Source organism: Magnolia sinica, chromosome 5 (assembly GCF_029962835.1).
Source record: "Magnolia sinica isolate HGM2019 chromosome 5, MsV1, whole genome shotgun sequence".
NCBI lineage: Eukaryota > Viridiplantae > Streptophyta > Magnoliopsida > Magnoliales > Magnoliaceae > Magnolia > Magnolia sinica.
Genome location: NC_080577.1, coordinates 25,210,610 through 25,237,806, shown reverse-complemented (window position 1 = coordinate 25,237,806; position 27,197 = coordinate 25,210,610). Strand labels below are relative to the sequence as shown.

At 42.5% G+C, this 27,197-nt stretch overlaps 1 protein-coding gene across 3 annotated transcripts in view; it reads right to left on the bottom strand.

The window, feature by feature from the left end:
• The window catches only part of LOC131245806 (splicing factor U2af large subunit A), a 39,194-nt gene extending 28,521 nt beyond the window's left edge, over window positions 1-10,673 (bottom strand). The window contains exons 1-3 of one of the 3 annotated variants that reach the window (XM_058245514.1): window positions 10,540-10,673; window positions 5,147-6,730; window positions 4,885-5,022 (exon numbers count right to left, since the gene is read on the bottom strand). In XM_058245514.1, coding sequence (XP_058101497.1) covers window positions 4,885-5,022; window positions 5,147-6,574 — 1,566 coding nt within the window. In that variant the 5' untranslated portion in view covers window positions 6,575-6,730; window positions 10,540-10,673. Of the gene's footprint in view, window positions 1-4,884; window positions 5,023-5,146; window positions 6,731-7,886; window positions 8,187-10,507 lie in introns of those variants that run through there. The other 2 variants (XM_058245513.1, XM_058245515.1) reach the window with 2 other exon arrangements.
• Window positions 10,674-27,197: the final 16,524 nt, after the last annotated feature.

Here is a 27,197-nt window from a genome sequence, read left to right as displayed (position 1 = left end):
AGGTTCACTCGTGCTCCCACATCACACGGAATGTTTTGTCGCTTCCTCGTACGCCCTTTCGACACCTACCTCCTCTAGGCCGATTGCATGCTTCCACATCACTCAATTGTGGTGATGTCTCCCCGGAGCACAAAGCCCGAACACCTTCCGCTCCATGACTGCTATGGGCCCTTCCCGACTACCCGGCTTCATATCTCCAACGCCAAACATCTCCCCATCTCTCTGGAATCCCCCACACCTTCTCCCTCTCCAGTCACGACTACACCCTCTCCGCCCCTACCAAAACTGTAACGAAAGACCAATACGCCATAGCCCTCTCCTTCCTTACACAAACCCTAGCTACTCCCACTTCCTCACCCTTATCTATATCTTCATAAATGACTAGAACTTCCCTTGGCACCCCCCAATTTCCACAAAAACCTCTCAGAACCATAGTTCCAAAGGGATTCCAAAAATGAGAAACCACAGCTCCTCCATCCTGAAATGAGAAAACTTCGACCATTTTTTAATGCTACGAACAAGTTCATCTCTATGAAGAACATTGGCAATGATGACATGATCATGATTCTTCCTCGGAGACACCAAACACCAAACCTCCATCGATCTAAGAATAAAATGACTATTGTCGAGATTGCGATAGTCTGCTATCCATTCCTTGATTTGTTGTAAAGTGGCATCCTCGAACGTTTCAACCACCAACAACCATTGCAGAGTTTCCCACCCCTGCATGACGACTTCCTAATTAATACAAATAACATACTACCCTTCAATTGTTTCCCTCTAAATCCATCTCTTTTCCTCCACATGCTTCTCCTTAGCTCTACTGATCAATTACCCTTTCGCTCTTCCCTTTCTCCTCATGTTCCTTCTGATGAGAAGCTTCCCCCATTACAATGTCTCTAAAAGATCTCCCGCCGCTATCGTAACAACCTACCATGCCTCCCATTTTTTAAACCAGAGCCCCTTGTGTTTCTCCCAATTTGATCCTCCCATCTTCCTTCCCCTTGAATTAGTTTTCCACTATGGTTCTCTGTTTTTCACCTCCGGCCCAAACCAAGCCTTCTACACCTTCAATCGCTTGCCTCCAAAACTCTCCCCACAAAGCATTTCAATTGCCTTGCTTGCTTTCTCTTCGAAGCTCATTCGAACAAACGCAAAGCCTCTAGGAGACGAGGTCTCCCAATCTCGTGGGATGCTGACCTCCATCACTGCACCAGCTCTACCAAAGACTCTGGAGAAATTCATTGGAAGCCAACCATCTGGAAACACAACAACAAACAATGTCGGAAGTTCGGTTAGCTTAACCCCCTAATGGAAGTCCGACGGCTTCTTCCTTCTTCGAACTTCTCTCCAATCATCATCCCCCACCTCCACGCCCAAACCCCCTCCCCTCCATGATCATCATTCCTTTCCCCAACTCCTTCACCCACCACCTTATCCCGATTGTTACTCCCTCTCCCTACTACATTTGTTCCGCTCAAGCTACCTTCTCCTAAGCTCGACTTCAACACATCCCCCTTAACTCTCCATGATTGCTTCTCGTTCCTCCAAGGTTTTTCATTCTTCACCATCCTAGGAATGATAAAATGTAAAATGTTTATAGGAATAGTTTTTAACAAAAACAGGTTATTGGCATCCTGATAGGAACTGGGGATTCGTACATCACACACACACACACACACACACACACACGGTCCAGTTGATTTTTTTTTTAGCACTAGAGTTTTATACTTTTTCGTTTAATGCACAAAGGCTTACAGTCCCAATACAAGTGACCCCTCTCATCGCTAAAAAGACGGACCAGCCTCTAGAGACTGAATACAAAATCCTGATCCTAAAGCCACAAAGTTATCAAATACCTTGGAGCAACCTCAGAGCTCGTCTCGCCAACGCCCAATTTATAATCATGTGCAGGGTTCTTCTTCTTAAAGATTCCATCAATGAAGCAATTTTCTTGAAAATTCCATCAATGAAGCAATTTTCTTGAAAATTCTAGCATCTTTCCATCCACATGCCCCATATGATCCCAAAAAGACATCTTCCACAACAACTCCTTACAGCCCTTGAATGGCTACTCCGATATGTTTTCAATAGACGCGTTGATTGACCATGTGATGCAGGTCCAAGGGCCACCATGGGGCCTAACATGTGCTGAATTTTGGGCTGTTAGTTTCTAGTTTCGGGGACCAACCATCAAAGTCTACATTTGCCGTACTGGGAAGATAGGTGGGCTGATTTTGAAGATATGATTATTGATTCTCTGGAAATCTTGGGATTACTTGTGAGACATTCTTTTACAATTTTTAGGCCATTATGATATGGTCAAATCTATCTAGGTGCGATTGCTATTATCTTAAATAGATTTGATTGATTTGAAATCAATCTAATTGTTGGGGGGATCTTAATTAAAATTTTCTAGGGATTTTATCTTACGTCTTTTGAGTCTAGAAAGGGAGTAGAACTAGGTGGTAAGGTATTCCACGTTTTCCGAGTTTCTGCTAAGTATCTGTAGGAAGAAGTTTGAATATCAATAAAGTTGTTTATTCCTCTCTACTCCAACTTTCTTGGGGTTGTGCTATTCATCCATTCTTGTGATCCAGGTATCAAAACCGCATTGATTTGATAACCAGATTGCATCATCTTGTTATCAGGTGACTGTTAGGACATTTTCAGCACTACATCATTTCCTCATGGTTTCAAAGAGGGTGACATAAGAAGAATTTGTTCAAGTAACTCAATTGATCCGTGTACTCACAAAGCAGGCAAATCAATTCGCACATACGGTAGGTAATCTTACTAATCAATCTTAGAGAGTGAAAGAACCTTTTCTTCTAAGAGTTAGCCCCTTCTTCACTGGGATCCAGGTAGGTTCATCAGAGTATTTGAACAAATATTCTGAACTAGAAAAAATGCAAAAACCCTCAGTTCATTTAGTCAACCTGGAACAGCCAGGTGGGAAGGCATCCGGCATGTCCCCTCGACTCGTCATGCGGACAATTGAACAGTAGCCTATCACTGTGAGTACTGGATTGGAGCGCAAATGTCACAACCTACACTGATGAATGGGCCAGCATCTAGCACATCCCCTCGATTCAGAGTATCGAAGGTGTGTTCAGTCTCGATAATGGAAAATCAAGTGGCATTTGGATACATGATTGCTGTACTCAGATCAATGAGTTGTTAGGTCATTTTACAACAGGTACCCCTCGGTTGACAGGGAGCCTTTGCTCTCAATTGGCGAGGCCTCACAGCCCTTGACACTCTAGGCTTCTCCCAGAAGCCCTGTGCTCTAGCTTGTGTAACGTGCCTTGCAATGCACTATTCAAGCTTCTCTCTCCAGGAAGCCCTAGGATCGAAGTTCAAATGTCAGAGAAAACAACATTCAATTTAATTCATTAAATGGGCAATCAAAGTGATCCTGGGTCCCAAAGACCAACTGGACCATTAGATTAGTCATTAAATTGGTTAAATGGATCATATGGACCAACTGGATGCCCCTAATAGCTGATTTATTGATCAGCCAGCATGCCACTCCACTCTTGGACCACCTCTGGTATGTGCAGTGGATGGGCAGCCTGAATGCATCATCGCAAACTCTCAACTCTCCATCAAAAGGAGCCACAATAGACATATCTACAGCATAGCAACTTTTCTTCACCAATAGTTTTTCATTGCAAGGAATAGGATACCTTTTTCTCTAATAAATAGCAAAAGAAATGAATAGAGCACTTTCTCCTATTCAAACAATGCACTGGAACACTTTCTCGCTGTACTGTGCCTTTATTAAGAGCAGATAATGACTAAAGTGAACAATTGCGCTTAATGAAATTGTTGCATTTCTAAATAATAATAAATAGAGAGAGAAGAAAAGAAACAAAAGATGTCCTCGTTATTTCCAAGGGGGCATCACAACATTAAATATTTCAGTTCTGACCAAATTTGCTAATAGATTCCCAAAACATACAAAAACATTAAATATGTACAGTTCCAAATGACTCTCAACACATACTAAAAGATTATTTTCTAAAGATTAAAAATAAAAAAATAAAAAAATAAAAATAAATCCTACAATTTCTAGTCTCCGTCCAATATTTATTATCAGAACCTTTCTTTTCAGTATCAAAAACCTTTTGAGTGGTCACCACATGTATTTTGGAAATCGTTATTATTGAAACAACTTATATTTTGAGTATGTCAAAGTTGATGGAGACCAAGTATACAGCTAATGTCCTTCTCAATTGAAACATCCCAATTGGGATGAAAGAATATCGGGGGTGTCATCCTAGGGTTTCCAAATGAATCGATTCTTAAAACATCCTAGGTTTCATGATGAATTGATTCCTATACCACTGCTGCCATATTCAGACTACAATGGTCTAACGTCCAGATGGGGTGTAACAATACCAAGCAGCAGATTAGCATATCTAATGATATGCATCACACATGCACGGATGCATGCACACACAAAAAAGAAACTCCTTCCAAAGTTGAAGGATTAATGCCATCAAACCTCAAAGCTCAAATATTTTGTGGGGAAGTAATCATAAAAAAATTATGGGAAACAATTAGTAAGTGCTAGTTCCATATCATCATCATAGGACAATCCAAGCTATTTTGGGTCTGGTAACACTGCTGCCATTACCTTCCTTTAATATTCATCAGCTGATTAACTGGTAAAAATCAAACAAGGGAGACCTGATATGATGTGCACAATTTCGGCACCATTTGTACTTGTAAAGCTTAGTGTTGCATTTCAATGAACATAACTCAATTTCCAGAGAAATCACAAATGCATTGCATGCAAAAGTTTAATGAGTCAGTAACAAGCAATCAGAAGATGAATTACACACACAATAAAAATACTAGACAAATTAGCAATCTTACTGCAGCTTCAACAAAATCTTTGGGGCGCCTGATTTTGAGGATAGATCCAGCAAAGGATCTACCATCAAATGAAAGAGCTGATGAAGCATGTTCTGGGGTAAGAAATTCCACAAGGGCTTGACCCTTCTCTTTGTTCATCTGCAATGCAGTGTATACACAATAACCAAGTCAACACCTAAACTCCCTGATCAGACGTGCTTAATCATGTTTATGGATAATATGAAGTTAACTACAAATACGAAAAGGAAAATCTTTCACTTACCATACAGCTGATGCATGGCTGGGTTCCTTGGATATGATTAACACCTGATGATAGCAGGAAATCATTAAGACATTCCATTACAGCTTTATCAGAAGCTGTTGCCGGTAAATTTTCTACATAAAGTCTCCTCATAGGTCGAGTAGCTTGCGTTAGTTGAATAGAGTCAAAGGAGATATCCTTGACTGTTGATACAGTTACTGTGGAAGCTGCATTTTGGGACTTCTCTGTGGTCAATGCAGCAGTGGCAGCAGCAGACAACTCATGTGTACTCGATGATACGGCCTGGCGAGATGATCGAAAACTGGTTATCACAGAACCAGCACCAACATCATCTGGTGCGAGATCCCAAGCAGCGCTTTTCCTCTCAGGCGAGCGATTTGTTGGGGAGGGAGTCCTAATGGCTGCCTCCGTTCTTCTCTTCCTTGGGGAATAGCCACCAAGCCCACTTGTATGCCCACCATACCGCCGATAATGGCCACTTGCATGCCCACCACTACTTGACATTCTATTCTTGTCAGCATCAGAATGCTGCCTTCCTGACCTGTCCTTGAAGGAGCGAAATGATGATTGACCATGATCTCGTCCCTGATTAGACAAACGTTTGTGTCCCCTTGGTGAGATCGAAATAGACCTATCCCTGTCTTTATCGTGTTCCCAACTCCTTGACCTTCTCCTTTTTTGTCTAGTTTCTTCATAATGGGATTGAGATGATTCTTTCCTCCTGCCTTTCCTTTCTGAATAATCAGTATCTTGCCATTTGCCAGAATCATGTCTTTTTGAAGCAATCACATCTCCCTCCGATATTTTTTCCTCATCATTTCTACCCAACTGTTTTCGTTTACTCTCTCTATGGGAAGTTTTGTTTCTCTCCCTGTTCTTATCCTTCACAACCATATCTTTAGACTGTTTCTTTTCAGACTCATTTTCAAAATCAGGCCTTGTTCGGTCATCATTCCTGCCCCGGTAGTGACTCTGTTTTTCATTCTTGTCTCCTTTATCTTTTTCGCTCTTGCTCCTGTCCTTACTGGACTTCACCTTCAGTTTAGCTTCCGAATCCAGACCGACTTTATCTTTCATGAAACCATCTTCCTTTGTGGACTTATTTTCTTCCTTCTTTCGAGAAATTCCCTTATCGGAATCCCTTGAAACATGCCTCGTCACACCCAAAACAGAATCCTTTTTGGGCTCTTGACCCCCATCGGATCCAGAATGATCGGAGGCACTTTCGCCATGCTCTTTTCTCGACAACCTCCCCAGTTCTCCTACACTCTCTTTGGCATCTTCTGTCAGTTTCTTGTTTTTCCTTCTTAACATAATCTCTTCAAAGCTGAAAGGTCTTGTCCGAGCAGCGGTACCTTCGTTAGAGGCATTACAAGGAAGCTCTTTACTATTGCCATACTTGTCTTTTTGCCTATCAGTTCTGCTCATCTCGCTAGGGCATGTAATTCTCAATCTAAAAATTTTAATGTTTTGGGGAAAAAAATGTAAGTCCTTAAGCCAGACAACACAGCTGACAGAATAAAGCGTAGATCATCCACTGACGACCTCTCATTTTATCTATTCATGTTGCCAACTCCACAGTTGCTGCAACAACAAAAAAAAAAATGGCACTTGAAGAAAATGCATACATTGGAACCAAGGAGCAATGCACAAATCAGATAAACATGCTACCAAAACTAGCAATTGGTTAAATAAGCATAAAATTCTATTTCCACAAAACATGGCAAAATATCTTAACTCACAATAAGGATTCAGGCTAAGTCATTTCAGATCAGGCCTTATCGAGAAGAATACTGCTCATGGTTGTCAGTTGCATTCTCGACAAAAGGGTTCTAGGGATGCTCTGCACAGATCTGTTGGGGACTGGTCTTGGCAAGCGATAGCTGAAGTCAGTAGCATTTTTGTTCGGGGGCTTTGGGCTGGTTGTTGTGGTTTTATTTTTGTTTTTCTTTTTGTTTTGAATGGCTTGATAGCAGTCTAACGAGAGGGTCACATGTTCTGTCTTTTTCCCTTTTTGTTGTATGTGTTTTTTTTATATAAAGCCATAAACTTTCTTATTCTGACCCATGGCCCACTATAGAGCCCAGCATGTGCTGATTTTGAACTGTTTATTTATACATTTGGGGCCTAAATATCAAGAGCAACAATTTACAATTTGTGGGGGATATGGAAGGAAATGATGGATCATGTGGGGCTGATATAAAGATGCAATTGAAGATGTAATTGAATATTTTGATGATTATTTTATGTATTTATTTTTACTATTGTTAGGGCTTTTACCAACTTAGGTAGATTAGATTGATTTGAAATCAACTATGATCGATTTGAAATCAATCTCTTAGTTGAGGGGATCCTCATTAAAAATTCATTTAGGGTCTATAAAAGGGTGACTGATGTAGGAGGTAAGCATTCCAAAACTTTCTAAGTGTGAGTTTTTCTTAAGAACTTAAAGAAGAAGTTTGATATCAAGAAAGTATTTCTCCCACTCTACCCTAGTATTCTCATGCATATACACTTGTCCTTTCTTTGCGATTTGGGTGTTGAGGTCTCATTGACTCGATAACCGGCTAGCAACATTTTAATATCAAAGCAGGTCATTTTTGGGGATTTTTGACTCTACATTATCTTCTAATGGCGTCGAAGGGAGTGACACAGGAAAGTTTGCACAGTAGCTCACTTGATTCGCGTGCTCACAGGGCAAATGGATCAACTCACATATACGGTAGGAAATTTCACTAACCAGGTGGGAGAGCTCTAGCGTGGAGGGAATCTGGAGACTAAAGTTGGAGCACATGGACATGTAGCAGAAGATCCCCGCCTAGGTCCTAAACGGCGACAGACATCACCGATTTGTGAAGACACCAATGATCAAATCTTTAGATTGTTGGAACATGACGGAAAGCCCGAAATTAAGGTAGAAATTCAGAATTCCATAGTCGGTTGTATCTTGACGACTTCATCAATTGGCTAAGCAAGATGGAAAAGGTGTTCAAGTACAAGAACACCATGGAAAATCAAAAGGTTGAGTTAGTAGCTATAAAGTTTTCCAATCATACGCTAGCCTCGGTATAAAATAGTTTGGAGAAGGAAGCAAGGAAACCATCATCATTTATTTCCTAGTTGGTAAAGAAGACAAAACAGGCAAATGTTCCACCTCCTATACAAGAGCTCCTTCATGAATATGAAGGCTTGGTGCCTGAAAAACTCCCAGTTGGACTTCCTCCTATAAGAAATATTCAGCACCACATTAATTTCGTGTTAGGTTCAAGTCTGGCACAAGGGTTTAATTTGGGAAAGCATGCTACCATATGTTGGATCATAGAGGATGCATGTGGACAGTCGTGCAATCAACCAGATTCTATCAAATACCGATATCATATTCCTCGCTTGGACGATATGTTGGACATGCTACATGAAGCAAAGGTCTTTTCAAAGATCGACTTGAGGAGTGGATATCATCAGATACGTATTCAGCCCGGGGATGACTAGAAGGCCACATTTAAGACTCAAGACAAACTATTACAAGTGGCTTGTCATGTCATTCAGCCTTTCAAATGCGCCAAGCAATTTTTTTTTTAAGTGGATTAAAAATTTTATTAAAAGGTGCCAACAAGCAACAAAGAATACAAAAGCAAAAGGCCCAAAAACAACTCCAAAAAACAAATACCCATAGCTAACACATCCCCAGAGAAGCAACAAAACAAAAACTACCCACGAAACAAATCTTCCGAAGAAACATCAACCCCATTCCCAAGTGAAGGTCCAAACTCTTCCAACAACCCAATAGACATTATGGCTAATATTACAGAACCATTTCTTGTTCCTTTCTTCCCAAATCGCCTAAAGCGTAGCCACCAAACAAATCCTCCACAAATTCTTCTTGTCTTTCGAAACCCCCGCACCATGTCAAGCCATAAGCAGCTCCCCCGTGGAACTCAGCATCACCTAATGCATAGTGAATCCTAGATGGAACAACAAACCACGCCTTGGAAGGCATTGGGATGAAAAGATAGTTGACCAATTCCGAGTCCTCCCCGCATAACAAGCAAACATTAGGCAAAACAAACCACGCATTGGAAGGCATTGGGATGAAAAGATGGTTGACCAATTCCGAGTCCTCCCCGCATAACAAGCAAACATTAGGCAAAACCAAACAACTTTGGGAGGCACTCCCCCCGCATAACAAGCAAACATTAGGCAAAACAAACCACGCATTGGAAGGCATTGGGATGAAAAGATGGTTGACCAATTCCGAGTCCTCCCCGCATAACAAGCAAACATTAGGCAAAACCAAACAACTTTGGGAGGCACTCCATAGAACTAGAAGGCATGAAAAACTCATGCCCCCTTAGGGCCTCAATAGCAATAATCATCTTGCGGAAAGACTTGACCAAGAAAATGCCAGAAGGTGCACCCTTCCCCAGCAGTGAATCATTTGAGGACATCGATGGCTAAATACGATGGAGTCGAGACAACAACTAAGCATACTTCGTCACCTCCTCATCTAACAAAGCTCTTCTACATGGAGGACACCACACACCCCTCTCACTTTTGGATGAAAAACATGAGGATGCGGGAATGTCCTTCCTTGGGGCCAAACTCGCCAAAGATGGGAACACAATGTAAATTCATTTGGGGCTCTGTTTGGATGCACAAGCAATTGAATCACGAACATCTGGATTAACTGCAGTAAATGACAAAAGTAGTGACGTTTTCTAGTCATAATAAGGCAATAGCCCTCAAATTGCAACTGCATACCTTTCAAGTCCATCATGAATGTAAAGAAATTGCAATTGGGTCTCAGACCATCAACAAGAATGCTAACAAACGAAATAACAATTTGCTTATCTCACTTTGCTGGGCTGAAACTGCTACTCTATCCAATAGTGTGTCCAATCACAGCACATCCTCCAAGTTAGTTTCTTTGTTTTTTGTTGTAGCCAGTTACCTAATTCCTTTGGGAAGTTGGGGATTGGTCTCCGTATAAATACGGGTATGGAATATGTAATTGCAGCTTCTAATGGGTTTTTCTTCTAATTCAAGTGCTAGCATTTGAGATATTTCTAGTGCATCGAAATTCGAAACCCTATCTATTCAAAATGTCACTCAAAAATCCTAGAAATCTCAGAACACGAGCAATTCATCAGGAAGAGAAAAACCCAAGTAAGATTCTTGCAAAAATAAGAAATAAAAAATCGAATCTCTCCTTATGTAATCGTGAGATGTTGGCAATATAGATGGAGATTCAAGTACGAGGACGTGGACGTGGAAAAAAATGAAAGAATTGATAGAAAATAAGAGCCAAAATGATATAGATCAGAAGAGAAATGAGGGGGAAAAAAATAATAATTAGAAAAATACCTCTGCAGATATGCTGAGAAGGAGAAAAATACCTTAGAGAGAGGGGGTGCTCCTGTTCGGAAAGCGAAAAGATGAAGAGCTGGGGTTCTAAACCCTCGCACGTGTGACTTGATGGTGTGGGAGCTCGGAGGCTTGTTTGCATTCTGCAAAAACAAGGTGGGTCTTTTAGTCATTTCATATATTATTCGGTCCTGATGCAAAAGTGGGACCCACGTAGGCCGAACCGAGGCGAGGATTTTATTGACCCACTTTGGGTGTAACAGGCGTACGCGGACGGGCTACCACGCCGCCTGTCCCGAGCTCGGCGCACGCAGGGGCTCCGAGGGGCTCACCGTGATGTATGTGTTTTATCCGCACCGTCTATCCATTTTGCCATATCATTTTAAGCTACAATCCAAAAAACAAGCAAATCTAAAATTCAAATGGACCACTTCACGGGAAGCAGTGGTGATAATGAAACCCACCGTTGAAACCTTCCTAAAGCTCACTGTGATGTTTTATTTGCCATCCAACCTGCTCATAAGGTCACATAGACCTAGATGAAGGGGAAACAGAATATCTGATTGATCTAAATTTTATTTGGCCACAGAAAAGTTTACAATGATAGGTGTTAAGGTTAAAAATGGACGGACTAGATGTATGAGACATATGAGTCAAGCAGCCAGACTCGATGAATATGTATTCTTTGACCTCAGTTACCAACCTTGAGGGTTGACCTCGGATATCGACCTCGTCCTCGGTTACCAACTTCGGCCTCAGATGCCGACCTTGGCCTCAGGTGCCAACTTCGCCCTCGGATACCGACCTTGTCCTCGAAGAAGAGACTCGATCACGATCAACATTTTAGCCCGGTCTGTGTCATTCTCAACCACGGCTGACAGTTCAGTTCAGTCCGTAAGATCTCGACCCAGCCATCATGTAAATAAGCCTTAGCCATCTACCCAGACCTCCTCGAATCTCGACTACTCGAAAATCTTATCTGAAAGAGATCTTTCCGATATCCTCGTTGTGGATCTCAATGAGGTAAACACAATACATTCGGAAGAAAATCTCTTCCGTAATACACAATCATCATCCAAGAGGCATTGTCATATATGCCACCGCCCTCAAAAGCCTACAAATACACCTGTTGATGCAAAAATCTGGTTCACCCTCACCGAGCTCCAAACACTCGCGTCGAGCCCTATAAGCCTGTACAAGAGAAGGACAAAGGAGACCCTGACCAAAACAGGGGACCCTCCGATGCCAAAGTTAAGCTAAGAATCCGGGTCTAAATATAAGTAGTGTAGCCGGCGCTTAGGGTGTGAGATCTTAGCGTACCTGTTCCTGTACGTATGTCCCCTATTTATGCCTTTTGATCAAAGTAAACATGCCCGTCATTCTCGGAATGATCTCTGCCGTTAGGAGCGGAGGACGCATGCGTTGATGTTGGCAGTTACCCAGAGATCGTGCGCCAGATCTTACTCCATGCATGCGTTACTGGAATTGATCCTTAAGCATGACCATTGGTTCCATCTCCCTCCGAGTTGACCCTATAGCTTAGCGCCACCGTTAGAACTAACCCTAAAGTCTGGGTCCTTCCTTTGACAGACTGAACCTGTAAGAAGGTCAAGCCTGGCCGTTGGTCGGCAAGGATCGGGTCGAAGCCAACGGAGGGGATGTGTAATGGCTTCTTCCGGGTTCCAAGTTGATGTGAAAGCTCTACAAAAAAACTTGGAAGTCGAACTTTGGTTACTACTGAACCAGGATTAGACGAGCTGTCACAAACGAGCCGAAGTTCGGCTAGAGGTTCAGCTCATCGGCCTTAGTCGTTCAGCCTGCTATGGCGATTCCGCTCAACTAGCCGAATCGAGTCCGTCTCTTTCGAGGTCGGCTCATATTTTCCCCTAACAGAAGCCTCCTACTCTCTGAGTTCGAGCTCGAACTTCAGGGAGTAAATGCCTGGGGACGTGAACCGCCATTGCCTCCCTAATGATGAGTCGGTAAGATTGAAACAAACAGCCACAATCATGGCTCTCTGCTATCGAGGCGTCATACTACGGCGGCATCCTTTCGGGTACAAGCTTGCAGTAGGTGAACATGTGGCGACGGTTAGAGATTCAAATCATCTAAGCGAGCAGGGCGTTGCCGTGTGGACATCGAGAGGTGGAGAGTCGTCCTTACATTAAATGTTATTCATTATTGGCGGACACGGCTCTTGAGGATCTCAGCTCGGACTAATGATAAGTTACCACGTATACCGTAAGGCTCGGTGTCACGCCGTTTTAGCTCTAGAAACGGTTGTTCGTCATTATTGCGGGTGGCCGATTTGGGCTATAAAGACCGCCCTCCATCTGGATTCGCTTACATCTTATTTCTCAGAGAGTTTGCGCTGCCAATCGTCTTCCAAATAGCAGTTTCCTGTGAGTGCTCTCCTTCCCAAACCTTCTTTCAATTTCCTTTCTCATTATGTCGAATAGATCGGACGAGGTTCAAGTAGTCTGAGAAGTCAGAGAGGAGTTTAAACCGGAGGGTACGGACTCCAAGCGCAAGGACTCGGAAGGTCCCTTTGAGGCGATACCCCCCCGACCTCTAGCAAAGAAGACTACGAGCCCAAAAGCAAAGGGTCGCGCCAAAGGATTGAGGAGAATACCTTGGGATCCAGCTGGAAAGGCCATGGTCGGGCCCTCGGGAGGCCGGTCCAAGGTGGTCGTTCCCGGGGGCTTGGTCTTGGTTGAGTCCCAAATGGCTCAGATCCGCGCCGAGTACCAGATTCTCGACTCGGTGCACATCATAGCTCCTTCTCCCCTCGACGCTCCTGGAGATCCTAATGATGGGGATGTCGCCACTTCATTTACACCCTCCAGTGCGGGCTTCAGTTTTCCATTCATCCATTCGTGCGCTTGATGACTGCACGTCTGAGGCTGGCGCCGGGTCAGCTTGTCCCCTAATGCCTGGCGAATCCTGATCTCTTCATACATCATCTGGGGCCAACTCAAGAACCAGGATTTGACGCCAGACGAATTTGTCTATGTACCAAGCCAAGCATGACTCGGCTGAGCTGTGCTGGTACCACTTTTCGGCAAGGAGCCAATGCACCCCATGCCTCGTAGTCAGACTCCCTTCTTCCAACAAGGATTGGAAGGGCAAATGGTTCTAGGCCTCGGGAGAGTGGGAAGCACCTGCATCTGAGCTCAGCAGTCTATGGGTCAGAGTGCCCATGAAAAATTTCAACCCAGGTTGAGCCTTTGATATTCCTACATTTTATATTTCTGTCATGTTCTTTGTTCCGATCTGTGTCTTCTATTTGTAGATTATCCAAAAGGTCCTCCCAAACTGTCTTCCTTCCATCGAGCCCAAGTCGCCAAGGGCCGGGTGATCAAAAAAGAGCAACGCGCCTGACATAGTATCATCAGTCCGGACAACCTTCTTCAGTCTAGATTCTGTAAATTCAAGCCTCTCCCCACTGCCCTGGGTGAGTCTTGCAACTTTTTATACAACTATTAGTTTTTCTTGTAAACGCATTTTTGAGTTGAACTCCCATGAGCATCAGGCTCTAAGAGGAAGAGGGCGTCGGTGCCACATCCCCCTCTTAGCATTATAATGGCCTCGGAGCCCCATGTGAAGATCATGGCGAAGAAGAATAAGACAACCCCCTCTGCGGGCGAACCTACCGCGGCTGACCTTGCTGCAATCGAACCTACCGTGGTTCCTGCTCCGGCCCCGGAGGCTCCAACTGCCCTACACCCCCCACCCGGGATTGAGAGGGAGGTGGCAGGAGAGACCGCTGTTGTGAGTCTCTCCTACGATAGGGACATCTTGGATGACCCAGCTGTAACGCCATGAAAATCGGGGGTCGTGCATACACTTGACTCCCAAGTTCCCGGGTATTATTATAACCACTTTTACTGTTTTGTACTTAATTAAGCTTAATGCGCAATATGGAATTACTTGAAACATAGATCACAAACACAACTAGTCTACTGAAATAGAAGTCGCAAGATATATCTATACATGACTAAAAATATGAATAGGTTGCACAAGTCGTCGCCCAGCAAAAATACAAAAGAATGATAAGTCTAAAAGAATGTTGCGCTGAGTTCACCACTCAGCGATCCAAAATAGGCTGTTAATCTATGGCGAACCGTCCATCAGCTGGAAGTAGGACAGCTTGTCCTCCTCGTCAATGCCAGCGCCACTCAACTCCTCAAACTCATCGCTACCTGCAGCTACTGAAAAGTCTGGTTGGTGTTTTAAAACACCGTCCCAAAGTGGGAGTGAGTGATCAACTCAGCGGGTGCTATTAGTCTTAAGTTACACAAACATCAATTATATTATGAATTTAATGAAAGGCAATACATTCATAAAATCCTAACTAATCTTGTTAATGCATGTGTATGTACTATGATATATACATACTCCCTCAAGCGACTCCATCTAATGATCGCGTATGACCAACCACCCTCATTGCGACCTCAACTGCCGAGTCGTCAACCTAACTAGTGCGATGCGGTCATAATCGTGTTTGCCGGATTTTTAATTAAGTCCATTCAAACAGAAAATTGAGGAAACTAGTACACCCCGCGATGTCAATACCCTAAACTGGTTACGGGGCCAAGGCCCCTCAACCTTTTTAAAGATCTTTAACAAGTAGTCGTTTTCGAATTCACAACTATTTTTTTAGCTGGGTATTCACTTTTTTTTTCAATGAACATGATGGACAAATTCCCCAGGCTGGTTCCTTCCAAGCTTAACAATTCAATATCGAATATTTCGAACTTAACTGTGAAATATAACAGATAACTGAATCCAATAATCATAAGTCACCAACATTAAGTATTTTATACTTTTAAATCAAGGATAGCCCTCAAAATCACTCGAATTCACAAAATTTTTAGAAAAAAAAAGTTAAAAAAAAATCGTAATTTTTGCTCAAGACTGAAAAAACACTGATTAGGTAACCTAATTTTCCATCCCCAACCTTAAATCTACATTGTCTTCAATGTAAAAGATATAGCATGTAATGCACATGAGGCAACGAAATTGAAGGAGAAATGATTGAAAGATAGTACCTGATGAATGAGTTAAGAGGCTTTTTCCAAAGAGATCTCAGCATAAAAGTAGGTCAGCACGAGAGTCAAACTAACAAAAAGCAAACTATCCTAGAGCAACTAGAAAGCAAACTATCCTAATAGCATAAAACCAATTATCCTAAAATGACATAAAGCAAACTACCCTAGTCCTATGAAAGCAGGGGAAAAGCTATTCAGTCATGCCGCAAGGTTCCTCCTCCAGCCAATATCTTGATAAATTTCTCAGTAGGTTTCTTAACAAGATCATCCAAAAGCTCTTTTTGTAATAGGCTTTGATGCCCTAGAGCATGAATTTCTAGAGAAATTTATGGACCCCAACAAAAATTTGTTATTTAATCACTTGAGGTATCCAAAGTATATATGATTCACCTATGACAGAAAAAGTTTCAAAGTTAGTATCCCATGTTGAATAAGACACTATGAGCAGATAAAATTCAAAAAAATTCTCAGAAAGTGATGAAAAGTTTCAAACTTCGGTTCAATTTTTAATTCCTCCTCCTTTAATGATAAATGTTTAGGATTTGGGGAAAGATGGGCTTCAGAATAAGGGTTCTCTTGGTCCGTAACAACTACGGAGGTATTGTGTTGCGAGGCATTCACCTTTTCTTTTATCATAGGTTCGTTTGAATATGCAAAGTGTTCCAAGCAATCATCTAAAGATGTGGGGAATTCAGCTGAGAGTGACTCATTTTCCATATTGAAACTTGTGATGATCTGCCCAAAGATTCCATCATCTTTAAAAGTAAATGGAGGTATGCTCTCTTGCTCTAGCCCTGCACAGACAGATTGAGGGTCAATAGACGAAGTATTGATGTAAGGACTCTGTTCATTGAAGCTACTCAGACATTTTCTTCACTCCACGGTGTAGCTCACCAGAGTTTTTAATAGCTTGCATTTTGGTGCATCCCTTCATCCCAGTTGTTCAGACCTTGTGAATGGTTTGGACTCTGGAGCGCGTAGATCACCATGGTGAACAGGATTCTGGAGCGCATAGATCACCATGGTGAACAAGACCCTTTCACTTGTAGGGTTTAACTAAAACCAGACATGCTCATTCACTAAATAGTTCTTTATCCAAATTTTAGACCCGGACCTTTTTACTAAATGGACGGGTCTAAGTCGGTTACGAGTCAAGCCATCAAATTCATTTATAAATGGATTTGGGTCTAGTAGAGGGAGATCCACCCATATTCATTTTAAGTCTAATGAGTCTCTTTTTTTCATATTACTTGTCAAGGTATGCAAGCATTTTTATCGAGTTTAAAATTGAGTTTGGATAAGTGCAAGTCGGATGGGTCCTTTGTAACATAGAGCACACCTGTCCATTTACTAAATGAGTTCAGATTGAGTCGGGCCTAGTATAAAGCAAACCAGATCCATACCCATTTTAGCAACTGGGTCTGTTCTTGGACCCAAACCCATACCATTTAACAAATCAGAATAGTTATGTCGGGCCTGGCCTAATATAAAGCAAACCCTACCCTAGCGTCAATGTGTCACTTGTGTATAAAATGGTGAGATGTATCATATTAATCATGGTGAAAATCAGAATGATGCACTCATCAGGCGGGCCACAACACTGAAATCAATGTAAAGCTGACAATCCAACGAAAAGTACGTGACGCATCTGATGACTGGATTCTTTCAATTTTTGCTTCTGTTGATTTTCATGGGATGACCATCATTTTTAACAATCAGATTGTCCATTGACCTGGCACAAGTAGGCCGTGAGTGTATCCCATTCCATCTTGCTGGCATGCCAACGATATCAGACGATCTGAGGCTGGCTCCATTGAGTAAGAAATTTTACAAGGATGCGGCCCACTCCTCATCACCATTGAATCTTGTTGTAGCATGAATGCCAACCACCGCAGTGTTTCCTTGCAATCCGTCAATCAAAACGGTTCAGGAATCCCATTGAGAACATTGGGGCTGCGTCCTATCCCCTATCATTGCTCATTGTTTTTACTATTTCCTTTTATGTGATCAGTTTGTGAATGCCTGCCCACACAACAAAATGGAAAATAGACAATCGGGATGTCATATGAACCAGCCATTCGTCTGTCTTTGCATTGTAATCCAACATCTGTCTTTGGTAGAGAGTACAGCAATCACATAAATTATTCACTCTCCAACGCAACAGCCCCACTAAAATACTAGCAGTCATGGTAGAAGTCAGCAATAGCTCTGTTATGGGAAAATATGAGCTGACCTCGGAAGAGGCGGACTCTGCTCGACTGATTGAATGGAAATGTGTGGACAGAAGCATCTCCAACCCCAGTTAAGGAAAACGCGACTCAGCTGTTGAGCGGCCTCGCCATAGCAGACTGGATGGCTAAGCCCGATGAGCCGAATCTCGGCTCGTCAATGACAACTCGTCTAACCTGGTTCGGTAGTAACCGAAGTTCGGCTTCCCAAATTCTTTTGTAGAGCTTTCACATCAACCTGGAACCCGAAAGAAGCCATTACACATCCCTCCGTTGGCTCCGACCCGATCCTTGCTAACCAACGGTCAGGCATGACCCGCTTACAGGTTCAGACTATCAATGGAAGGACTCAGACTTTAGGGTCGGCTCAGACGTTGACGCTAAGCTATAGGGTCAGCTCGAAGGGAGATGGAACCTGTGGGACTTAATCTATATGCGGAATAGGCCCACGGATCTGTCTGTGCATGGGACATGGCGATCAGGGGTTCAGATAGCTTACCTAGCTGAGACGCCGCCATGGAAGCCGGATAAGAACACCAGAATACCAGAATTCCTTTAGAGCTTAGGATCTTCCTCTCCTTCACACCCTTTCTGCAAATCAGTAGATGGGACTCGAATTTTTGCTGTGGTGTAGGATTGGGGACCCAGCTCTCTTTTATAGAGTCTGTGGAGAGGGAGTTTGAAACCCATCACAACTCTCTCTCCCATGCTCCACGTTGTAGCATCCTAGTTCAACTCAAACTGCTGTCTGCGTAAGACAGCTATAGCATTCCAGCCCTAGTACGCAGAGCTGCGCAGATAGACTGCGCAGCGCATCACCTGAAGTGGGGCCCACTGGTCTACTCAATCATCCAGTCCAACTGTATAACAATCCAGACCGTTGATCAGTGAGGCCCACTAAATAGAGTTCTTACATTCTCCCACTTGGGCCTCATTGAGCAACGTCAATGATAGTCATATATATAATAATTTTGTAAACAAGTTTTGATATTTTAAGAAAATATCTAAATGGTTAACCAATGAAAACAGTTGGATAATATGAGTAATGCTATTCAATCTGGTCCATCAAAACAGTCAGTATCGAAACGCGGTAGTCATCACAACATTTAATTTAGGCGAAGTGAGTCTAAGCGCGATCACAAATACTTTCAATCTTAACGACATAGATCACGAACTAGGAAATGTGGTATAAGGATTACACACTTTAGTGTGATAATATGTGCCTATCCTTAAGAGGTCCTGAAGCTTTTTCATGTCTCCAACGAGACACAACTGTAGTTCCACTTATTCAAAATTTGCGCATATATGTAGAGAAGCAGAAATAAATCTTTATATCAAAATCATCCAAACAAACTGTATAAAATGAGATCTCTAAATGTCTGTGAAAATCAAAGTACGCTCAACTCCCACTAACTGAAAACATTTGTGGGATCAATGACTCTCATGGATGTTACATGCTCTTGAAATGGCGTGATAGGGAGCCCTTTAGTGAGCGGATCTGCAATCATCTGCTCAGTGCCGATGAATTCCACGGACACTTGATGATTCTAAACCCTTTCCTTTACAACAAGATATTTGATGTCGATATGCCTCAACCTTGACAAATGTTTGTTATTACTAGAGAAGGAAATAACAGCCGAATTATCGTAAAATATTCTCAATGGTTTCGGGATATGCTCCAATACCCGCAAACCTGAGAAGAAACTCTATAACCATAATGCCTGATTAGATGCCTCATGGCAGGCAATAAATTCAGCTTCCATAGTGGATGAAGCTGTGGTAGACTGTTTCACGCTTTTTCACGACACAGTTCCTCTCACCATCATGAAGATGTATCCTGAAGTAGACTTCTTAGTGTCAACACAGCCTGCGAAGTCTGCGTCTGAATATCTGATCAACTCCAACTAATCAGATCTTCTGTATGTGAGTCCGAATATTTCGTTCTCTGAATATACCGTAATACTTTCTTTCCTATCCAATGTTGCATTCCCGGATTAGATAGATATCTTCCCAACATTCCAGTGACAAAGGCAATGTCCGATCGGTACAGACTTGAGCATACATGATGCTCCCTACTACTGATGCGTACGAAAATTATTTCATTCGATTCTTTTCTAAATCATTCTTTGGATACTGAAATAAACCAAATTTGTCGCCCTTCACAATGGGGGACTTTCCTGAAGCACAATTTTGCATGCCATACCTTTCGAGTACCCTAGCAATATAGGTCCTCTGTGACAAGCTGAGCAGTCCAAGTGTTCTGTCACGGCGAATCTCAATGGCAATGACGTAAGAAGCTTCACCAAGGTCTTTCATTTCAAACTTTTGAGATAAAATTTCTTGGTGTCGCTCAACATCCTGGTATCACTGCTAGCTAACAGAATGTCATCAACATACAAAATCATCATAACGAACTTACTCCCACTGGTTTTAATGTAGATGCATTCATCTGCAGTGTTTTCTACAAAGCCATATGAAGAAATTACTTCATGAAACTTAAGGTACCACTGCCGCGATGCCTGTTTCAACCCATAGATGGACTTCTTAAGTTTGCAAACTAAATGTTCTGCGCCAGTAGCTACAAAACCTTCGGGCTGCAACATGTACACATTCTCATGTAGATCCCCATTGAGAAATATAGTATTTACATCCATCTGATGTAACTCTAAATCCATATGAGCTACAAGAGCCATTATGATCCTGAATGAGTCTTTCTTTGATACGAGTGAGAAAGTCTCCTTAAAGTCAATGCCCTCACATTGGTTAAAACCCTTGGCAACAAGTCTGGCTTTATATCGTTCGACATTACCTTTGGAGTCCCGTTTGGTTTTAAATATCCATTTACAACCAATCGGCCTTATTCCAGTGGGTAACTCTACAAGATCTCATACTTTATTGTCCTGCATGGATTTCAACTCATCTTTCATGGCATTAAACCAACGAGAAAGATCAACACTTTGTTTGACTTGTGTAAAGGATTCAGGATCCTTTTCCACCCCTATGTCAAAGTCGTATTCCTGTAAGTATACGATGTAATCGTCTCGATTTACAGGCCTTCGCTCTCTTTCAGATCTTCTTAATGGTTCAGCTTGTTGGGTCTGATCTTGATTTTCCTCATCAGTGGTTTGTATATGAGGTTCTACGTGGTGCTCTGCAGTGACTGCATGTCCACGTGATCTGGATTGACTATGATAGGAGTCAATTTTTCCTCAAATACAAAATTTCTTATGTTCGTGCTCCCACTATTTTCGGTGTCTTTGAATCTGGCATTCCCAGCCTCAACAATCCCGATGGAGTGGGAAGGACAAGAATCGATAACCTTTTGATCTTTGGGTATCCAATGAAGAAACAACTTATGGTTTAGGATCAAGCTTCTTTTCATGCGGGTTATAAATTTTGGCCTCCAAAACAACCCCAAACATGTAGATATCGGAGACTTGGTTTTCTCCATTCCACAACTCAAAAGGAGTTTTGCTTACTGCTTTGCTGGACTGTTTAATATATGAACTGCGGTTTTGATCGCATCACCCCAAAGGGATTTTGGCAATGTTGAATTGCTGACCATACTCCATAAGGGTGCGATTACGCCTCTCAGCAACTCCATTCTGCACCAGGCATAGTGTACCGAGCAACAATGCCACAATCCTGTAGGTATTTAGCGAATGGCCCTGGATTGCATCCTGATTCGTCATATCTGCCATAGTATTCACCACCATGGTCAGATCTGACAACTTTAATTCTCTTATCGAGTTGATTTTCAACCTCAGCCTTATAGATTTTAAAAGCATCTAGGGCATTTGATTTCTCACTGATAAGGTATAGGTACCCGAAGCGAGAGTAGTCATCTATAAAGGTAATGAAATATTTGTAGCTACTCCATGAGGTTGTAGGGAATGGTCCATAGATATCTGTATGTATAACCTCTAATATATCTACACTCCTAGTTGCACATTTCTTTCTCGTTCTAGTCTATTTCCCTTTTATGCAATCAATGCATACTTTATAGTCGGAGAAGTCTAGAGAATGCAGAATTCCTTCTCGCACAAGCTTGTCTAATCTCTCACGAGATATATGGCATAGTCTCCTGTGCCACAACATGGAGGAATTCTCATAGTCAAGCCTTCGCTTGGATCCTACATTATTTCCATGCAAGGTATTAATATTATAAACATGAGAGGCAATCGAGTCTAACTGGTATAAGTTGTTTACTATAGAGTCGGTTCCAACTTTAATCGAATTAAAGTAAATACTAAAACTTTTATTTCCAAAGTGGAACGAATATCCCAACTTATCCAAACAGGAAATTGAAACTAAATTGCGCCTTATAGACGGCACACAGAATGTATTAACTAAATTCAAAAAATGACCAGACTTCAACTTAAGCCTATAGACTCCTATTGCCTCCACGTCAACTTTGACACCATTGCCTACGTATACTGAGCGCTCCGCATCAGTTGGTGGCTTGCCTGTAGTAATTCCTATATAGAAGTACATAATCTATCCACCAGGAATCCGCTGACACATCGGTCAGATTAGATTCAAAACAGACAAGAACAGAATGATTACCTTTCTTTATGAGCCAATTCTTAAAACCTTCGCAGTCTTTCTTTAGATGACCCGTCTTTTTACAAAAGAAGCACGGTTTGCCTTTAACCCGTTTGCGTTTAGATCCATTTCCAGATTGATTCTCATGGTTTCCAGATGGAGGACCAGAGAATCCATTATTAGAACCTTGTTTCCTCTTCCTTCTACCTTTATTCCCCTGCCCATGCCCTTGTCCTGAAGTCACCATATTAACATTTTGAACTTTTATCATCTGTCTGATCCTGTCTTCTTCTTGGACGCACTGAGTGATGAGTTCATCCAATGTCCACATGTCCTTCAGAGTGTTATAGTTTACCAGGAACGTGCCGAATTGGGGAGGTAGGTTGTTCATGATCAAATGAACCAATTGATCATCAGTGAGTACAAGCCCTAGAGCACGAATCTTAGAAACAACTTCGATCTGCTCTACAATGTATTCACGGATGTTGCCTTTTCCACCGTAAGATGAGCGAGTCAATTTATTCAGAAGAATGCCTACTTCAGATTTATCAGATTTCTTGAATCGTTTTCCCATTTCAGACTTTGGCCTTATCTGTTTCAGGCATGGCACCCTTCATCGATTCAGAAATTGAATATTTAATGACTTTCAGGCATGTATCATTTGATCTAAACCATGCAACCCATCTATTATATTCAGCTTCAGTGGCATTATCAGATGGCTTTGGCGGTTCTGGTGTTATCAGGGCAAGATCTAATTGAAGACAGCCCAGTACAACTTCAATGGCGTTCTTAGACCCATTTAAGGCAGGGACCTGATGCGTATTAGTTGGAATTGAGACTGAAATATAAGAGATACACATATACTCACATTAGTTCATTATTTCACAAAACAGTTTAGTAAACAAAATATCAGGCAAAGATAACTGATTCAGTTGCTAAGGGAGGCATCAACTGAATTATCCAGGATGACGATGGGCCCAACCATCTCATCCTAGTGAGAATCTGTTACATCATCATCATTCCTCCTATGGGTGGTAATGACAACATGTTAGTAATCCTCCTAAATATGAAGCTAAGTGATGTCAGTGATGTAAATCTGAGACACTCAACACCTGTGGGTGAGATGAGTCTTTCAGTTTTACATTACCAGCACCATTTACTTCACCTGTTCACGCGTTTGCCAAACGGTAATCATCTGTGTTTTCATTACTGCATGCATGAAGACGTGAACGCAACTGTATGCAATCATTCTAATCCAATGTTACAAGTTTGTACTTGTAGAATTTTCATTGATTGAGGTCACTATGGTGGCTAACACAACCGAATCCAAAACTACAAATATAGACTGCAAGATTGCTATTATAATCCTGCCTCTCTATGGATTATTTCTTAATTAGTCCGATGCGGTCCATAAGTTAGTTGATACTGACCTTTTGGAATTCTTCAAAGTGAAATATATAAATAGGTTTCACACCTCATATTCCAACGGTCCATATCAATACTTAAAGATGGGTGATGGGCCAACTATAGGGCCGAATCAGAACTATTATTTGATCACTGAATGAGTAAAGCAAATCTAGTACATTGCATTTACATGATAGATAAGAAACATTAACCTTTAAATAACTGGATGTGTGGATTCATTCATGGGTGTCTACAACATGGATGGATCAGCCCATATACTAAATATTTGTCAAATATAGTTTACTATTTGCATTACCTATCAAGAGAATGCATAAGATTAATTCCTCATGGTAAATTGTTCACATTAATTAGATGTGTGCTGACATGTGACTCAATTAGAATGGTCCAAAAATTGGACCCTTAGCTAAAATGGTCATGGTACATCAATGATGCATACCACATAAAAAAAACACTTTATGTGTACAATGTGCCTGCTACAAGACACGAGATATAAATCAGATGGCCCAGATGTGCAATGGGCCGGTTGTCAGTGCAGGTCCGCAGAATGTATCAGACGCTGTATGTAATCGGGTCCACTGACCCGACTACTTATAAGGTCGGTTTCGACCGAGCAGCAATCAGACACCCGACTTCCTAAGAGGTCGGTTTCGTCCGAGCAGCGATCGACTAAGGGAAGAAGAAAAAATTTCCCTTTCGTGAGATTTTCCGAAGTTTGTGGAAGATCTCGTCACGCCATCGTCCACGACGCTGATTCGAGAAGAAATTACGCCGTTTTCGACCTACTAGGGGCGGCTACTGAAGGGAGAGGGAGATTTCTCCTTCTCTGCAGATGGATTCGCAGCCGGTCGGACGTCTGGTCTTCCCTGATGGTGGGTTACATGGCCGACAGTGGTGCTGTAATCCATGACCGCCTCCATTGAAGACACAGGTGGGTATAAAATCCCCAATTTTGGGTTTTTTTTCGGTTTCGAATCTGAATTCTGGAATCAGTATTTTGCAATCCCCAATTGCTGTATTTGGGGTTTTGGAATCTGAAATCCCTAATTGATCTGTATTTGGGATTCGAAATCCTCAATTCTGGATTTCTAAATTCAGGGATTCGAAAATCCCTAATATGCGATGACTGAATTTAGGGTTTTTAATGGAAAACCCTAATTGCAGAATTTGGATTTGGGGATTCAAATCTAAATCCCTAATAAAAACTGGATTTAGGGTTGTAGATCTGAAATCCCTAATCTAACTGATTTCTGAATTTAGGGATTCGAAAATCCCTAATTAAATTCTGGATCTGAGGATTTGAATTCGAAATCCCAAATATTTTATAATTTGGGAATTCAAATCTGAAAAAACCCTAATTGAAAATCGAAATTCCAATTTTAAAAAAAAAACTGGTTTCAGGGTTTTCGAAATTCAAATCCCTAATCTGAACATTTCAGGATTCAGGGATTCGAAAATCCCTGATCACAACTGTTTCAGGAATTCGTAAATTCCTGATGTGATCAGATGTGGCTGGATGTGATCATCTATGCCTATGCACAGATCTCTCTGATACCAACTGTGGGACTTAATCTATATGCGGAATAGGCCCACGGATCTGTCTGTGCATGGGACATGGCGATCAGGGGTTCAGATAGCTTACCTAGCTGAGACGCCGCCATGGAAGCCGGATAAGAATACCAGAATACCAGAATTCCTTTAGAGCTTAGGATCTTCCTCTCCTTCACACCCTTTCTGCAAATCAGTAGATGGGACTCGAATTTTTGCTGTGGTGTAGGATTGGGGACCCAGCTCTCTTTTATAGAGTCTGTGGAGAGGGAGTTTGAAACCCATCACAACTCTCTCTCCCATGCTCCACGTTGTAGCATCCTAGTTCAACTCAAACTGCTGTTTGCGTAAGACAGCTATAGCATTCCAGCCCTAGTACGCAGAGCTGCGCAGATAGACTGCGCAGCGCATCACCTGAAGTGGGGCCCACTGGTCTACTCAATCATCCAGTCCAACTGTATAACAATCCAGACCGTTGATCAGTGAGGCCCACTAAATAGAGTTCTTACAGTGGTCACACTCAAGGATCAACTCCAGTAACACACGCATAGAGTAGGATCCGACGCACGATCTCTGGGTAACTGCCAACATCAGCGCATGTGTTGTTCACTCCTATAGGCAGAGATCGTCCCGAGAATGACGGGCACGTTTACTTCGCTCAAAAGGTATAAATAGGAGACATATCAATAGGAACAGGTACGCAATATCTGACACCTTAAGCCCCAGCTAAACTACTTAGACTCAGATTCCTAGCCTGACTTTGGCATCGGAGGGTCCCCTGTTATAGCCAGGGTCTCTTTTGTCCTTCTCCTGTGTAGAATTACAGGGCTCCACGAGAGTGAACCAAATTTTTGCATCAACATTTTGGCGCCTTCTGTGGGATGGTCTGAGATACAAAAAAGTCTTAGTAACTCTACCATATAAACGGTTAGGGGAAAGAAGAAAGCACCTCTAGTAGCGATGACAGAACCTGAGCCTACTGGACAACGACGCTCATCTTCAATACTTCATGCTGAATCAGCTCTAATGGGACCATCTCAATAGACTCAAAGCCGAGGAGGCAAGTATCGTCCGTTGCAGAATCAAGTGCAGGCGTTGGTCGATGAGATAAACCAAATGAAGCAGCAGCAGATGATAGGACAACAGCCACCCCTTGATCAGGGACAGGTCGCCCCAGTGGTGGCAGAGCAACCCGTTCTCGTAAGTTCGCAAGGTCTCAGATACGTAAGTCGGTGCGTCTCAACAGACTCGAAGCCGATGAGGCAAGTATCATGCGTTGCAGAACCAAGTGTAGGCATTGGTCGACGAGATAAACCAAATGAAGCAGCAGCGGAGGACAAGACAACAACCACCCCTTGATCAGGGACAAGTCACCCCAGTGGCAGTAGAGTAACCCGTTCTCATAAGTTCCCGAGCAGGAGCGTCCCAGAGTATGTCAACTCGGGCTCCGAATCTCGTGCGAAATGCGGCAACTCGAGCACTGACTTATGTATCTGAGACCTCGGTGTTAGCCCCAACTGACCTCTGCCATGAGCTGGAGAGGAGAAGAAGGGGCAAAATGCCCAAGGTCGAAGTTCCTCATGAAACTGTCGCTGAGAATAGAGACCCATGAGAAGCCCAGCTTGATGAACTCTGAAACCAAATCAAGAGCTTGCAACGGGATCACCAAACTCAGACCCCGACTGTAGTAGAAGCAACGATGGAGGAGACCAAGCCTCCATTTACTAGTGAAATTATGGACACGACAATGCCCCCAAGGTTCAAGATGCCCCCCATCATCCAATACTCCAGTTCAGGAGACCTGATAGAGCACATGGAATCCTACCGCTCTTGGATGCAAATCCAGTCGGCATTAGAGGCAATGATGTGCAGAGCATTCTCCATAAACCTCACAGG